We start from the raw sequence: 16677 nt of genomic DNA, 5'->3' as shown, positions 1-16677 counted from the left end.
TAGCTTGGCTAGCACTTGCAAGCAACTCCACCATGTTTGCAAGACTTACAGGATCTTGTCTTCTAGCCCAAAGCACATAGAGCCAAGATCAGTGCTGTAACTTACAAACTGCACCCAGCCAGCTCAGTCTTCACATTATCACCACTTCAAGTAGTGTAATAGTGTCAATCCTTGGGTTCCCTTACTACAATTCTTTGATTATTTTGGGCAGCTTAGTATTTGAAAGTACCTGCCATTACTGATTCTAGCACAGGTGTGCTCAGTGCATCTCTGACACACTGAAATGAAAATGAAGACTATGAAGGTAACGCTCATCTTCCCCTGACCTTTCCCCAACAAAAATGTAACCCAAAATTGCCCTGCGAGTGGGTGGCAATTCAGACACAGCAGCTGTATCAAGTGTGAAGGTCTGTAGCACACAATACCTCTTTCTGAGTGCAAGGGAACAGGTTACCTGAATCAGGTTGTTTGTTAATCGAATGAGGCTTGGTGTTATAGAAGAGTCTTTCAGGATGCTGTTGACTGCTGATAATGAAGTATCTATTCCTGTGAGCAGCTGTGTTACCGTAGCAACCCACTCTTCTTTAGCAGAGGCTGCTGTCATATTAATCATCTGTTGAATTGCTTCATTCAAGGCAACTTCTGAGCATTCAAAGCATTGTTTGTAATCTTTCAGTTTGAGCAGGGAGTCCTAGGGAATGTAAATATGAAAAAAAAATCCATTATAAGGATGAAGGGTTTATTTTAAACCATGAATGCACAGCAGGGCAAAGCAATACAGTGTATACAGTTAATGTGGTTACTTCAAGGAAACGATAACAGAGTACCTTTAAATAGGACATTAAAAAAAGGACAATGGGAGGTGCATGGACCCTGGATGACAAATACAGAAGTAGGGTCTAAATTTCAAGAAAATCATCACTGAATCTTTCTGTTTTAATAAGAGATGCAAGAAAAAAAAATTCAGGAAAGAATGGCTTTCTCATGATATGTAGTTTTCCTATGGAAACAGGGTTTGGATTTTTATGACCTTGTACTACCATTTTATTACTTTGTAAATAAAAAAATAGCAATTATAAGGCTAGCATTATAGCAACATCCTCCTGTTGCTTTCTACTCTGCCAAGTTTGGGTCATGAGATGGCATGGAGGCTGCAGGAACTGGTTCCGTCCAGTTAAAAGAGCATCAGTCTTTTCTTGTGCAACCTTTTTTTTTTTCCCCCCAGAGAATTTGATAGGCTCAAATTTGTCCCACAGTTGAGATCATTTGTACACTAATTTTCATAGTGTCAAATGGACTATTTAGTCCAGAAATTATACTGGATGCATCTATGGATGATTGATTTTCATTTATGCAGGACAGATATACTACATCATAAAAATAATTCATATGCTCAATAACTCTTAAGTTTCAGAATGGCTGTAAATCACCATATAGTCAACATCAGCAAAAGCAGGAAGTATTTGCTACAGATGCAGATACCGTGAATCCATCCATGAGATGTCTCTGTAATGATGCAAGTTCATTTGAATTTACAGTTTTTCTGACCATTTCATGTAGGTATCAGACATCTTGTATCTTTATCCACATTCTCAGTTAGCAAAAGCCGGCGTATTGCTAATGATGTCGATAAAACTATGCTGCTCAGATCACTTACAGATTTGATTCCACATTTTGCTTTGTAAATAAGACTCGTTAAGCATTAACACCTGCTCTACAAATCCTTTCATCATGTTTTCAAGAGTAAGTCTTTATTCATAGAATGGTTTGGGTTGGAAGGGACTTTAAAGAGCATCTCCCTTACTAAAAAAGGTTTTTGTAAGAAACAAAACAAACCTGTAGGTTCATAGAATGGCTTGGGTTGGAAGGGACTTGAAAGAGCATCTCCCTTACTAAAAAAGTTTTTTGTAAGAAACAAAACAAACCTGTAGAAGAAGCAGCTGTGCTGGTCTCTCTGGTATGGATGTTACAAATTCCAGATGTTTTGCTCTGCCATAACCATTAAAGCTTAATGTTGGACGAAGCAGATGCACCACTGCATTATAATCCCCTGCCTCATACAGTCGTTGGATCTCTTCCAAAGACTGGCATCTCTCCAGAGATTTTAGGTTCTTTTCAATCTGCAAACATCACAGATGGCACAATCCAACTTTCATTTTGTCTTGACATACACTTGACTACTGACATTTCTCCCAGCAGTTTAGCTATAAAGCTACGTGAACTCTACAGCTACATCCAGGAATACAAACCAGGAAGAAAACACCTACTATGTAACATGTCACCCATTCCACTGATTTTTAATTATTATATAGTATATCACTTTTTAGCTATAAAGCTACGTGAACTCTACAGCTACATCCAGGAATACAAACCAGGAAGAAAACACCTACTATGTAACACGTCACCCATTCCACTGATTTTTAATTATTATATAGTATATGACTTTAATACTATAATGATTTTGAACTTTTTTGCCTCAAATCCCAGTATCACACATTTCTATACTGCAATTATTCATTCATCACACAGACTTCAAAGCGAAGATGGGATCTCCTGTGTTGGAGTTCATCCCCCAAAACAGCAATAGAAAGAATAAAAGATGGACATCCCTTTGTTTAAAAGCATAGACAAATTGTTATGTGGAAAACAGACTGCTGAGGTAAAGAGCTCATTTAAGCAAAGGTGAAATTTTTGTTTAAGAACAGAAAATAAAACACTACTCTAATAATCTAGTATTCTACGTGCATGTGCAAATTAATTCTTACCTCTTCTAAAGAAACAACAGAATCAACATGTAGATTAGGTAACCGTATCACGATGCTGCATTCATTGCCAGCTTTAGCTTGCATTGTAGTGGAGCTCTGTAGCATTTCAGTGCAGATATCATAGTTTTCAAGTGCCTGTTCCATGTCTCCCTACAGAAACAGTACAGAGGAAGACAAAAAAACCCAAAAAAATCCTAGGGATCTGTCTGCACCAAGGGTTTCTAAAGCACGTAGAAAATGTTTCAATTCAATGCAGGCACTGCTAGTGTGATTACTGCACATCTCCCAAATAAAAAACAAATCCAATTGACAATCTCAAATTAAAAATAAAACCCATGTATCTTAGCAGTGACTTTAATAACAGGTAAACCAAATCAGAGAAATAGAATCCAACTTGCATAAATTTGAAAGATTAATATGGATTGCTAAAATCCTTTTCCTTTAAAAACATGTAAGAGCAAAACAGTAGAGATAACTTCAATTTGTGCAAATAAAAGCAATGAGTCAAGAAACACTCTTTTATTCTGCAAGGTGAATGCATTCTATTTGCTCTGGCCAGCTGAAGCAAATACTTGAGTTGAGTGGTCAGGAGAAGAATGCAAACTGCACAGGCAAAATCTAACTGTATATCTAAATAAAAAAATGGCAGTAGCCATATAAGAACTCTTACTTTTCCTCAAGTAAGTTTATTAAAAAAGAATCCTTACATGCAAAAAATAAAAATGGAAGGGACTGGTTAGGTCACACTTAGGAAACTGACTCACATTATTAGTTGACAATTGACTTACACACAATTGACGCATAAACAAACTCTTTGATGTCCTGAGGAAGCAACACTTAAAGGGAAAAAAGTGTCTGGGATCAAATAACATTTCTTTCAAATTATTCCCTTAGTGATATGTTCAAAACCCTCTGCTTCAAAATCTGCATATTAAACGTCTCCAAAAGAAGAATCATGCTACCTTGAAAAAGCAGAGGGCACAGTAATTAAACATACCATTGGCTTCAGTTGAAAGTCATGTTTTGGAACGTCTGGGACTTTGATAGTATCCACTTGTCCAGGTCCCAAAAAATCCACGCTCTGCAGCTACACAATACTACTGCAAATAACTTTGGGCTAAGTATATACTTTTTAAACTGAACACGAGCTAACTTAAACAGACTTACATATCAAACGGATCTAAATAGCTCAGCATGTGAGACCTCCCACTTCATTTCCACCTTTCCCCTTGGGAATAGTTAATTATATTAAAGACTAAAATGAATTCACTATGGTTTAAGCTGAGATTCCCAAATGAGCTATAGCACCTCTGAACATCGATTTTAAGTTGGGAAAGCTTTTACTTATTAAATCAAAAGTGAAACAAACCTGCAGTGCCAGAAAGCGAGCTTTCAGCCAATACACCCGAGTGACAAACTCCATCCAGCCTTCCTCAAATAAATCTCGCTGCGAGGATGCAAATGACAACTGCAACAGGTCTCCCAAGAAATGAGTTCCTGGGAAGTCAGGACCAAACTTTCCATTCACAGAGGCAGCAGGACAATTTCGTGGAGAAACTGCAAATCAGTTAATTACATTTTATCATAAAGTTATTAGCATATCATAAAGAGAGCCCCACATATTAGTATTTCAAAAGTATTGATCTGCTTTAAGGCAAACAACTGACAGAGCAATGAAACAGATCTGAAAGATATTCATTAAGAAAAAAATAGCTCCGAAATCCAATGAAATGCTGGAAACATTTCTTCATATACCTTGAGTGCTTTCAGAGTCTGAAGAAACTAATGCCCAGTTCTCACCTGTAGAGCTCTTCCTTTTTGTCAGTAGCCACTGATCTAATTGCAGTTCCATGCAAGAAAGGCTCATCAACATCATATCCTTCAGAAAAAGTACGAAGATATCAAAAAGAGTACACAGGAAGAAATATACAGAAGAATAATAAAAAAAAAAAAAAACAAAAAAAGAGTACACAGGAAGAAATATACAGAATAATAATAATAATAAAAAAAACCCCACTAAATTTGCAATTTACTTCAAAGAAAACCTTCATCTTGTCCTCTTGGGATTTCTATTCCCAAGCTATAACTACTTCTTCCTCTGTTTAAAGGTGTATAATCACATTTATAAATCAACAGGTACAAAACAAACAATACTTAGAAGGAGCATTACAAAGCAATAAAAATCTCAGCTCATAAAAGAAGGTCGTCACAACAGCATTGCCTGATGTTAGGAAAAAGTGACATCCTTATTTTTGTACATGGCTGAATTGAAACTATATTAAATTGCTAAAGCATGTTTCCAGAATATAGCAGAAGTACTGATATTTGAGAAATAAAAAAATCTATATCCTATAATTTTTACATTATTTATCTCTATGAGACTGAGTATGTACTCTAGTCTTATCAGCTCATTAATGCTTGCTGGAGTATATTAAAAATCACATCACCATGGATCTCTGCCAGGTAGTTTTGTGAAGAATAGACTATTTTCTGATTAAATTCATAGAAATAAGGGCTATAAGTCCAGCGATATAAAACATGGACTTTTGAACCTTTTCACAAGCACCTATACGTTCCCAGAATAGCCCTTTACAATCTTAAAAACCCAAATTTATTACACTCAGGATAGCTTGCAGATCAAATTTAAAATACATTCAAGGATGAAAAAGAATAAACAAGCATGAGGACAGTGATTTTTAATAGTACAGCTACAAAGTCTTGACTTTTTAAATTTTACACACAAGCAAGCATTTATGCAGTCATAATGAGAACCAAGGGAATACATTTATAAATATATTTACATTTGTTTTAAAAAGAGTATGTATATATGAAAAATACTGAAACAGAAAAGTCACAGGATGTATAAAAAATTTAACATCTGCTACACCGCAATACTTTTGTTTTGTAAACTAAGTCAAAGGAACATAGTTTTCAGAATTCTTTTTTCATTTGCAAAAAAGCAGAAACACTGTTGATCTGAAAAAAAAATATTTCAAACTGCACACTGAAGTCATGAAAATAAACATACATTGCTAACACTGAAAAGATAACATAGGCAGGCTCAGTGGACAAGAATTATCAGTACTTGTTTTATAATCCAAGAAGAATCATCTTGTGCCCTAAGCCATTAACATTAATTTAATGAACTTACCATTTTTTTCTATTTGCATTTGTGAAATCTACAGATTTATAAAGGCCATTAAATGGTGATGCTGGTTTGGTTTTTTGGGTTTTTTTTTTTTTTTTTTACTGTAAACTGCATGTTATTTTAAAACTAAACTGTATTTACTCTATTTAGAGCAGAAATGCTGACCCTCAATCAGCCAGTGTGAACAGAGCAGCCTCTCTACTCACCTGATGACAAAGCAAAACTTTGTGTCGTATCAGAAGCAAATGCAGAGAGGAAAAAGTCACAACAATATAAAGGAGTAAAATATATTTATATTTATATCTCTATGCGTGTGTATATATGCACACACATATATCATGTATAGGGTACTCTTGCATATAGGATCACCCAGGTATGTTCTGGAGCTCAGGGAGTTACATGATCTGCAGTAGACTACAGTTTGTGAAAATGCAACAGCAAGGAGAAGCAGCTTCTCAGACAGAGCTAAGCAAAACCTACGTCTAATTGCTGGATTTCGGTTCAGTACTTCTGGTACATTGAGAGCAACACAGCAGCAAATAGGAGTATAAGGAAACGTGTTTTATTACCTTGATATGCTGATTACTGGAGTCCCTCAGTAATGGATTGGGAAGACTACTACTATGTTTTCTCCAGCTATGATAGATACTAAGGACCACCTCACACAAGCCAGGAGGCCACTTCACTAGAAACTTTTGGCTGATGACTTTCAGGTATCTCATCATCAGCTCCAAGATCCCACCATTGTTCAGGTTATCCAGAAGGAACTCATGAACGTCCTGTTTTTCTAGAAAGCAGATAAACACAAAGTCATACGTGTTTAAGGTCAAGGCAGACCACAACTTGAAACAAATAAGTTTCAACAGTGTTTTATGCACTAATCTTGCAGCAGTTCTCCTGTGCTATATACATGCAGAATTAAGTTATTGTATTCCAATCTGTTTAAATGGGACACTCCACACAGCAGAGGTCTTGCACACAGTAATTAAGCAGACTTAGAAAAAAAAAAAAACCATACCTGTTACCAGCTGAGATATTTCTATGCCATAAAATTATACTTTTTGAAATAACATATGCTTCTCTATCTTCTAGATATGATAGGAAAACACAGAAAATAAAGCATACAGTATGGAAGAAACAAAAGAGAAAGAGTGGAGGTTATGATGAAATCCTTACCAGATTCCATAAATGTTGTAGAATCAAATGACATTCTATGTGGTCCAACATGCTGGAAATTCTCCTCTTTGATCTCTGACTGCACCTCATAGTTATTGAAAGGGTCCTCCTCCTCCTCTGGATCTAATTTTCTTAGTCTGTGTGAAAAGGGGGCAAAAACCATAATGTCAACAAAATCTTCATATTTTCTTTCACTAGTAAGCAAAACCTAACCATGGCACACATTTTAACAGTGGAAGTATATTAACTGAAGCAAACTCAGAGATTTACATCCAGTTCCCAAATTCCATCCAAACCAAGATTATCTTATCTTACCCATTTTGAGATCTGCACTCAGTTTCAGCCTTCTTATTTTTCAATTAGTTTTTAGTAATTTTCACTAAAACAGCTTTATAAAATTTATGAGAAGACAATGCATCATATCTGCTTCAAAAAATATCATGACTCTAGTGGTCTTAAGGTTGAAGCGTAACAATCAAACAAAACCCCACGCAGTTTCCTCTGCTTAGTCCTTGATTCTGTCATAATGACAGTTATTGTTGTACAGTACCTGGAAGGAAGGAATTTCACCAACAGCTCTTGAAAGTCAACCTTCTCCTCTTTCTTACACTTGGTATTCCGGACTCTAGCAGATCTCCTTTTTGCAGTTTCACCACTATCTTCCGTAATTCTCCTTCGCTTCACGCCTTTCTTAGATTTATCACCAGCAGTTATGTCACCTAGAAACAGAATTAGAAAATAATTAAATAAATACCGACAGGTTAAATTGCCAAACAAAAAGAGGATAATCTTTTCTATTAAAAAAAAAGTTATTTGTGGATGACATTATTTTTTTCTACAGCAACACTTGAGATTCATTGGTTTCCTCTGGAAGACAGTGCCAAAAATTTAAAAATCATTTAAACAATCACTTTAATATCAACAGGATATGGCATTTTGCATAAAAATGCTTGTCTGAGGCAAGAAGGAGACTTACAGAAAATTCTGCATTTAATTATTCATTAGAATTCATTATTTTAGTCATCAAGAAGTTTCTGAAATGGAAATCATAAGAGTGCCTATAACTCCTGTAATTACACCTGTAATTTCTCATGAATATCAACAAAATACTGGTAACTCCTTGATAGTTTTAGATATGTAAATACATATACAGCTACAGTATAAAATATTCAAACTTCTTGCTACAGATTTCAAATAGATATAGCTAACAGCTTGGTTCTCTCAGGTTCTTAAAGTTACACATGAGCAGAAGAATAATCCGGTTAAACAGCTCATTCATTTTAAGGAGCTCAAAACTCTTCACAACATTAAAAGCTTGATATGCATCACCACTGAATGGAGCCACGATTCTTCTAATCTTAAAGAAGAAAAACTGAAGTACGAGTCAATAGCACAAAACCAGAAGAGGCTGAAGTGTTACCTTCTAATCTTAAAGAAGAAAAACTGAAGTATGAGTCAATAGCACAAAACCAGAAGAGGTTAAACATTCCTGCACTGGAGTAACAATCAAGAACAACAAATCAACCTGACTCACAATTCCATTAGACAGGAAAGTAACTCCTGTGTCCTGAACACTGGTCCTACATCTTAGTTGGAAACCAGTGATTTTCAGAGACTCTGGTGGCCTTCCATTTCTAATGTGAAGGGTTAACAGAACTGAATTTTATAGAGCTCCACTTCACTTTTTCTACCAGATGCTATACAAATGCTGAGATTTATACAAATTCAAATTCCCACTGAATTCTGTAGTGCTTTTATTACACAGGAGTAGAGCTCCACTTCACTTTTTCTACCAGATGTTATACAAATGCTGAGATTTATACGAATTCAATGGGAATTTGAATTTGTATTGAATTCTGTAGTGCTTTTATTACGCAGGTAAGTATGAAAGATATCTTGAATCTTAGACTGAAGTACCTTGCTCACCTACAGTAGCTCCTGGTTCCAATGAATTCTGACTGTGACTCGGAAAGTTGGGTGTGGTTGGAGTATAAGGTAACACAGGTTCTGTCACTGTCACCACTGGATTAGTGCTCACAGGAGTTTGCTGAATAACGCTGACGGGAGCAGAGGTAGGAGAAAGAGTCAAATGTTGAACTGGGTCTCGGTATTCCGAGAGATCAATTCTCTTTCCCAGACTGGGCCGAGGAGGATCACACGTTGTGAGGTGGTGATACATGGCAAGTAAAGCTTCTCCTAAACACTTCCACCTGCATGTGGAAACACAGTGGCATCACAACTTCATTAATTCTTGTCACATTATTTTCTAAATTGTATTTACAAACCTAACAGCATTCAACATTGCTCTTCTCTAATAGCTTAGAGGTAGCAAAAGCAGCTTTTCAGTGGGAGAGGAATACACATTTGAGTGTCAACATCTGTCCCACTACTAGAAAAGCTGGAGAATATCTTCCTGTATTTCCTGTCACATGGAACATTGACAATTTCAGGCCTGAAACAGAGGTCCTTAGAAGCTTTCATTCTAGAATAGACCACTTAGAAAAACAAGAATAAAATGTGGCAGCAAGCAAAAGTTTTCAGAGGAAACTGGTGAGTCGGTTGCAGTCAGAAGGAAATGGGAGTCAATAATGTGCCTAATATCAAAAAATGTCTCTATCAAAAAAGGTCTATGCAGTAGTCGCTGAGGAAATTACTCTATACTGAACCCTAAAAAAAGTAGTGTCCAGGGAACCATGTTCAGATTCTGCATTCAATCAACAACAATAAAAATATCTCACCCTTATCCACAAGTAGAAGCAACTTTTCTGCAATAGGACCTACGTGCAGAGTCCACTTATATTCCAGAAAAATATGTCGAATTAAAAAAACAAAGCAAAACCCAATCCTTTATGCCTTAATAAAGATACATAAAACAACTTATGAGTATCTTTATATATTGTTGCAAATAAAGAACTGTAATTTGTTTCCCAGTTTCCATTATCCCAATAATAAAAACATTTTTTATAAAGCTAAACTTTTGTAATTCATATACAAACTAGTCATAGAAGTAAAATCTAATAATACAGTTGGAATGGCTGCCAAATTGTTCTTAGTGAAGATATATATTTCTTTTAAATCACTGGTTTTAATTCAAAGGTTGAAAACTGATAAATACAGGGTTTATGCTAAAATCATAATAACACCAAACCAACCTATAAACTCATAAAATATGAAAACACTGTGGGGTTTGCTTGTTTTCACAAGGGGAAAAAAAAAAGTATTCTGAAGAAATCTGAAATGCAACATGGTCATCTATGGTTCTCTTTAAAAAGAGAAAATATGAAGACATACGTGAAAAACGGAATTGGCTGGACCAGCCTGAGGTCTGGTTCTCTGTCGCGCACGAGCAAAGCTTGTCTTTTCTTACGGAGCTCCAGTGCTTCATCTATTATTCTTCCTGTTTCAGCTGCACTCACATTTACATTATGGATAGACATGTCACTAAGAAATAACAAGAAATGAAGACAAGTTAAAGTTTTTGTTTGTTGTTTGGGGTTTTTTTGTTGTTTGGGTTTTTTTTCAAAGCTTGGGGGAGATTCAATTGATAACTTATTATAACAAAAATAAACGGTGTTAAAACAGACGTTCAATTAACATTATTTTACAAACTTTACAGCACACATATAGAAGTGTTCACCATCTGAAATCTTTGTTCTGCCTTAAAAAATAAAAGATAAAGGGAGATTGTCCTACTCTGTTTTCCAAACACTGAGAAGCAAAGGGAAAAGCAGGATGTTTTTGCTTTCTTTCTGGGACAGAAGTTTTTTGTTCAGAAAAAAAATTGTATGGCTGAAAAATTCCTTTCATTCTAAAGTGCTATTTTGAGAAATTTATGCCATCACAAAATTTGGAGTTGAAAATTTTCTTGTGTAGTCTGAGTCTAGGAATGAATTTTTGGAAATGAAAAATAATCCACTTTTTCCTAGATATCACAATCCAGAAACAAAAAAACCACGTGGCTTGGTTTGTTTTTTTAATTAGGAAAAGAAAACTAAAAATAATTTTGCAGATATCAGCTGCAAATAAGGAAAATAAAACAAAGGCAGATGATTACAAGAGATTTAGGTACGAAAATAGGCGAGCAGCAGCAAATTGATTTTTTGCATCTTTCTACCTCCCTCCAAAAGTAATTATTGAAGAACATTCTGTCAGTAGCACCAACACTTAGCATTGATTTATTATTTAGAAGGCAGGTCAGCAAGATACTGTTAAAAATTAGAGCATTATATCTCACCAGCTTTTCTGAACTATCACAAACTCAAAATTTAACACTCCAAATGCAGTATATAGTATAAGATGGCATTTACCATTTGAGGAACATCCTTAATGAATCTTTCTGGAGGCAAGGCTGCTCCTCAAAGATCTTCTCCTTCAGAACCAATCCTTTGCTATAGAGACAGTCTTTTTCCAGAGCTTTGCAGATAAAATACAAACATGCTGACAGAGAAACAGAAATTGAATGGTCAATCACCACTTTGGTTCATTCAAAAGCTCCCATTTCTGGGCTTCACATTGACCACTGAATTCCAACTAAATGAGACATTTACATAAATTAGACCAATAGCTTTGTAACATGTCAAATAATTACATGCATACAGTTAAAATAAACCGTTACATCTTCCTGAGTATTACATCCAGAAGACAATATAATTTTGTTTAAACAGATTTTTGCAGTACGTCTTTTATTTACCTTCAAAACTCCATTCCTGCACAAAAGAAATCAGAATCATAAAGCAGAATCACAATCATTTACCATCTTCACGTAACCAAATGTCTTAACTGCAGGTTCCATTAGTATCAACCAACGTATCCCACCAGGGTTTTGCTCGCGTGGGCAATTAAGTGAAGAGAATTAGGACCATGCCAGTAGGAACAAAGGAATCAGATTCAACATTTCTGCCATCTTGCAACTTCTCTCCTAAACTTCCTTTGAATGAGTTCATCCACTGGATATTACTCAAAACATAGAATCTTAGGGTCAGTTGTATCAACTGTTGTAGCGACAATAAACTGCTGCAGCTACAACTACATACTAGGCTATGATCAAGGCTGTAGTTTTATACTCAGATCCTGGAACTATGTAGCTGGAAATGACTAGGAAAAGAAAAATCAACATATATTGAAAGGCAAGAGAACAGTCTACAAGGAAACTTCTTGCTGAGGGTCTGATTCAAGAGACCACAGACATCTATTTTTAGGGTAACCAGAATTGATACAAACCATCATACCTCATCATGAAATAAAAAAATCCCTATCATGAAATAAAAGTCTTTATCATACCCTAAAGTATTGCTTACATAAGATATACTTTCTCCTATACAACTGTATCATTACAATTTTTTACCGATATGTAAAATTACACATATCTTGAGAATTTTTTTAGTGTACTGTACTTACTTGTGTAGTCACTGAGTGTGTACAAGATTGTGATAAGGTTATCTAAACAAGGCCAGTGATCAGGATTACACCTGAGACCTTCTTCAAAAGCATGACGAGCCAAAGGTAGACGGATTAGTTTTATTGCCACACGACCAATTTTATACCACAGGTTGACATCAGTAGAGTCAAGCATTACAGCCTAGAAAGCATGACAAACAATATTATTCACATTTAAGACATGCATATCCACTTATCTACAGGGATTGGCACTGCTTTAGTTTTCAGCAGGGTCACCACTAAACTTGGTGACTGAATGGTGGACCAATTATACCACATGTAACACCAGAAAGTACACAGAATTCAGACATACATTCAAATGATGTACACTGAAAGGGGTACATCTACATTTTGGCAAGTTTTTGCCAATATTGAGGCTCTAGTGTTTTATTTCAGCTGTACTGTACCTCCAAATAAAACTCCATGGCTGTCTCTAAGTCATCCCTTTGTGCTGCCAGTTGTGCTAGGTTTTTATAGGTGGAATATTTTAACATCAAGCCTGGATGTTTCAGCCCTTCTTTCTCATCACCAGAAAGAACTGCCTAGAAATGATAAAATAAATGCAACGCGGGCATTAGGAATTAGACAAGTAAAAAGAACAGCAAACAACTTGCCAACTGATAACACTGACATTTCTAATTTTCCAATAAGAAATGAAGTAATACCCAATAAGAAATGAAGTAATGAAGAAAATGAATATGAATAAAATGAATAAAAATAGTTTCTAAAGTTTCGTTCTGTAAAGGTCACTGACCTCTCGCAGAAGACGAATCTCCAGCAGTTCATGATAAGCTTTAGCAGACTCTTCAAATCGGTCATGTTTCTGAAGGTCCAAGGCTTTGTGGTACAAGGCAAAAGCTTCTGCTTCCTGTGGTTTAAAAATTAGAACCTATTTTGTCAGGCAAATTTATTAAATGTACTTATTACAATATATTTATTATGAATATCAGTGGTTCCACACTTTTAATACTTTCTGATATACAGCAGATCATGTACAGACTGTATAGCTGAACATTAGCCTTCCTGACCTAATATAGCTCATTTGAATGAAGGTTTAGCTTGCTAAAGGAGGGTTCAAGAGGTAAAACAGTAACACAACTTTCTTAAAAACAAAACACAATGGTTGAACAATCCCTGCAATGAGAGAGGGCAAAACTCCAACCAAGACAAAACTTCATTAAGAAACTTGTGGGTTTACTTACTTGAGCTTCCTTTGTCTGTGTCTTATGACTTTTGAAGGTACCTTCATAGTCATCCTCAACTGTGGAGCTCGCATTCAGTGCTGCGATTCGAATCTAGAACGACAGTTGAGACGCAACAAGAAACGTTACATCTACGTGTTCCCATTTCCCTTGCAAACTGGATTTTCCTCTTTTCTTTTTTTACTTTACTTGGTGAATGGACAATACTGAGAGCTCTCTATACAAAGTTACAAAAACTGTAATGAGTTTAGCAATTGCTAATTGCAAATAATAAAATGTCAAAACAATTTCCCCCCGGAAAGCAGCTAAAACCCAAAAATTTCAAGTGTCTTGGAAGCAAGAGCTTCCGTTGCTTGCAATGGAAGAACAGATGTGCACGTTACAGTGATTTTTTTCAAATCCTTAAATTTACCAACATCTACAGCCACTCTAAAAACAATGTTCTCATTATGCCAATTTATTTTGAGTCCTAGGGAAAGCAAAAAAAAATCATTTTTATTTCTACCAAAACATCTCAACAACTATCTCAATAAGCCCTTACCATGTTCACAGCTATTCACAGTGTCTTTCTCCAGGATTAGGAGGAAGGGCCTAACACAAACAGGTCTGGAAAGCAAACAGGATTAGAATATTTATTCTGTCCATAAAGAAAGCATTCAGAAGTAAAAGACAGTCTGGGAATACTTTAATCAATAACTAATTAACTGTCCTATGCCAACACCACACATGCCAAGAGATAAATTGCCCTACCACATAGGAACAATAACATTAAAGTGAATTTTAACTAGAGACAGAGAATAAAATACTAAGTTAAGCACATTCACTACTTCAGGATGGCTTTCAAAATGCCAGTCCTGTTGGTGAGGGGGGAGTGGAAGTATTGGCAATTTAACTACAGCTATAAGGTTATTCAGTTACTGTATAGTATTTAATTAACGTACAGTATATTAACATTACAACATGAACCTCTTTAATGACAAAAGCTAAAATGAAAAAAGCTTCTTGAGCACCCTGACATTTTATTAGCATGAATCATTATAGTTTATGAGTTTTTTCTTTAGTTACTTTAAAAAAAATAATGGAAGTTTTCCTTTACCTTTTATCTAAAGCACAAACCAGAGTCCTCTCTCATGCCTAGAAACTACAGCAACTTAAGGATATTTACAGAACAGGAAAGGAAAAAAATGGAAGGTTATCTGTGTCAGATTGACTTTGCAGCAGGCCATAGTGGCTAATCAATCCATTGCTCAAAATACTGCCTGCACCTGGAAATTCCTCACATTAAAAATGTTTTCGTTACTGCTTTCTCTGCTAGAACAGAACCATCATTTATAATACAGTTGTCTTTTCTGAGCATGTTCACCATCTACAGACCACCTCTATTGCAAAATCAAGTTATAGCTACTGCATATGCACGTAGAACTATTAGATTTACGCAAAAAAAAAAAAGAGAAACTGACCTTTTACTAACTGGTATTTCTTTATTCTGAAGGAAAGATACTAATGTTTGCAGTCTTTTTATCACTGATAAAAAGTTTAAAGCAGAAAATACACATCTTTAATCTGTAAGTCATTTTTCCTCATAACTAAACCCATGATTTATACTCTATTAAATGTTTGAAACATTATCTTAGTAAAGGCAAAAAATACGAAACAGTTCTGTGCTGCTTTCTTAGAAAAGCTTCACTGCTACGTGATAAAACCTCCCCATCAACTCAAACAAAAAGATGACACATGCAAGACAGGCTAAACACAGTCTTCAATATTGGAAACCGTGTTAACAGAAGAATAAGTCCAGAATTAACCACAGCAGGAAGCAGTGGGAGTTTTGAACTATAAGCTGAATTAACTCATACATCATCATGATTAGTTTTGCACGCAGAGCAAATAATGCTTTGACAGGAATTTCATTCATTCAGCAATGATATTTTGCTTACCCATGCACCACTTACTTTCCTCGCTTCCAGCTAAATCAGACTGACAACTGCACAGCAATAAAGCATTTTTCTCTTTAAGTCAGTAAATAAACATTAATAAAACCTCAAAGCTCTTTCAAGACAAGGATTCCTTGTCTACTTTGCATAGGGAGAAAATACATGCACAGAGATTAATGGTTATCTCTTTCAGAAATATTGAACGCCCCGGGTTTTGACAGACAGTGCAGATGCTTATAACATCTAAATAAATAAGACTGTATGATTCCAAAGCAATTACATATTTAAATGGAGTGTTTTTAAATTCACTTACAAATATGCCTATATTCAGAAATACGCTCAAGTCTTTTGCTGAATCCACACAATCTTGCTCAAGATGGGAGAGGAAGTCAACAGGAGAGAGGCTACTGTAAAGAGTTTACTTCCGTGGTTAGATTGTCAGCAAAACTGCAAGTACAGGAAAGGTGGGGAAACAATTTTAATTCTACTTTTTATTTATCCAGAAAGTTTGTAACAGATATTTAGCAGCTTTTCTCTCTGCTGTTCACAAGTCGAGAGCGCATAACAGAACAGTGTAATGCTTTTGAAAAACAGGACAAGGCTATTGCCTCTGCACAGCTTTTATACTGGTGTGTCAGGCAGGTGGGGGGGTTGTTTCATTTATTTTTAAATCAGGTAATATACATGGTTGCAAACCTAACTGTGGACTGAGTTATAACAGTGTCATAACATCTAGGAGTTAAGTATGTCGCTACAAGCACTTCCAGAGGAACACAGCTACCTCAATTTGGTTGGAAAAAAGAATTAGTCTTTATATTAAGAAGTCTGTATATTAAGAAGTATTACAAGCCAGTCTGAATTGTTTCTTTTACAAGAGTGTCTCAGCTATAAATTTGTGGCTGTGACAGCTGAGGACATCCTCAAGAGACCACAATACCTCTTTAAAGCCTTTTGCCTTGAAATCTTATCTCCTTTTACATTAGCAGTTTAAAACTTAAGTAAAAATTTCAAATGTC

General features: G+C 35.6%; 1 protein-coding gene across 5 annotated transcripts in view; it reads right to left on the bottom strand.

The window, feature by feature from the left end:
• CABIN1 (calcineurin binding protein 1) overlaps nucleotides 1-16677 on the bottom strand; it is a 116431-nt gene that overhangs the window by 99118 nt on the left and 636 nt on the right. For 3 of the 5 annotated variants that reach the window (XM_014964666.1, XM_014964691.1, XM_014964682.1), the window contains exons 2-18: nucleotides 15975-16108; nucleotides 14269-14333; nucleotides 13728-13820; nucleotides 13280-13393; nucleotides 12933-13067; nucleotides 12487-12667; nucleotides 11397-11526; nucleotides 10381-10530; nucleotides 9007-9299; nucleotides 7640-7808; nucleotides 7090-7226; nucleotides 6483-6700; nucleotides 4566-4644; nucleotides 4135-4322; nucleotides 2766-2915; nucleotides 1926-2120; nucleotides 455-691 (exon numbers count right to left, since the gene is read on the bottom strand). In XM_014964666.1, the coding sequence (XP_014820152.1) occupies nucleotides 455-691; nucleotides 1926-2120; nucleotides 2766-2915; nucleotides 4135-4322; nucleotides 4566-4644; nucleotides 6483-6700; nucleotides 7090-7226; nucleotides 7640-7808; nucleotides 9007-9299; nucleotides 10381-10530; nucleotides 11397-11526; nucleotides 12487-12667; nucleotides 12933-13067; nucleotides 13280-13393; nucleotides 13728-13820; nucleotides 14269-14271 (2472 nt within the window). In that variant the 5' untranslated portion in view covers nucleotides 14272-14333; nucleotides 15975-16108. The remainder of the gene's footprint in view (nucleotides 1-454; nucleotides 692-1925; nucleotides 2121-2765; nucleotides 2916-4134; nucleotides 4323-4565; nucleotides 4645-6482; nucleotides 6701-7089; nucleotides 7227-7639; nucleotides 7809-9006; nucleotides 9300-10380; nucleotides 10531-11396; nucleotides 11527-12486; nucleotides 12668-12932; nucleotides 13068-13279; nucleotides 13394-13727; nucleotides 13821-14268; nucleotides 14334-15974; nucleotides 16109-16677) is intronic. The other 2 variants (XM_014964700.1, XM_014964673.1) reach the window with 1 other exon arrangement.

This window comes from Calidris pugnax, unplaced genomic scaffold (genome assembly GCF_001431845.1).
Source record: "Calidris pugnax isolate Ruff unplaced genomic scaffold, ASM143184v1 scaffold32, whole genome shotgun sequence".
NCBI lineage: Eukaryota > Metazoa > Chordata > Aves > Charadriiformes > Scolopacidae > Calidris > Calidris pugnax.
This window is presented reverse-complemented; position numbering and strand designations above follow the sequence as displayed.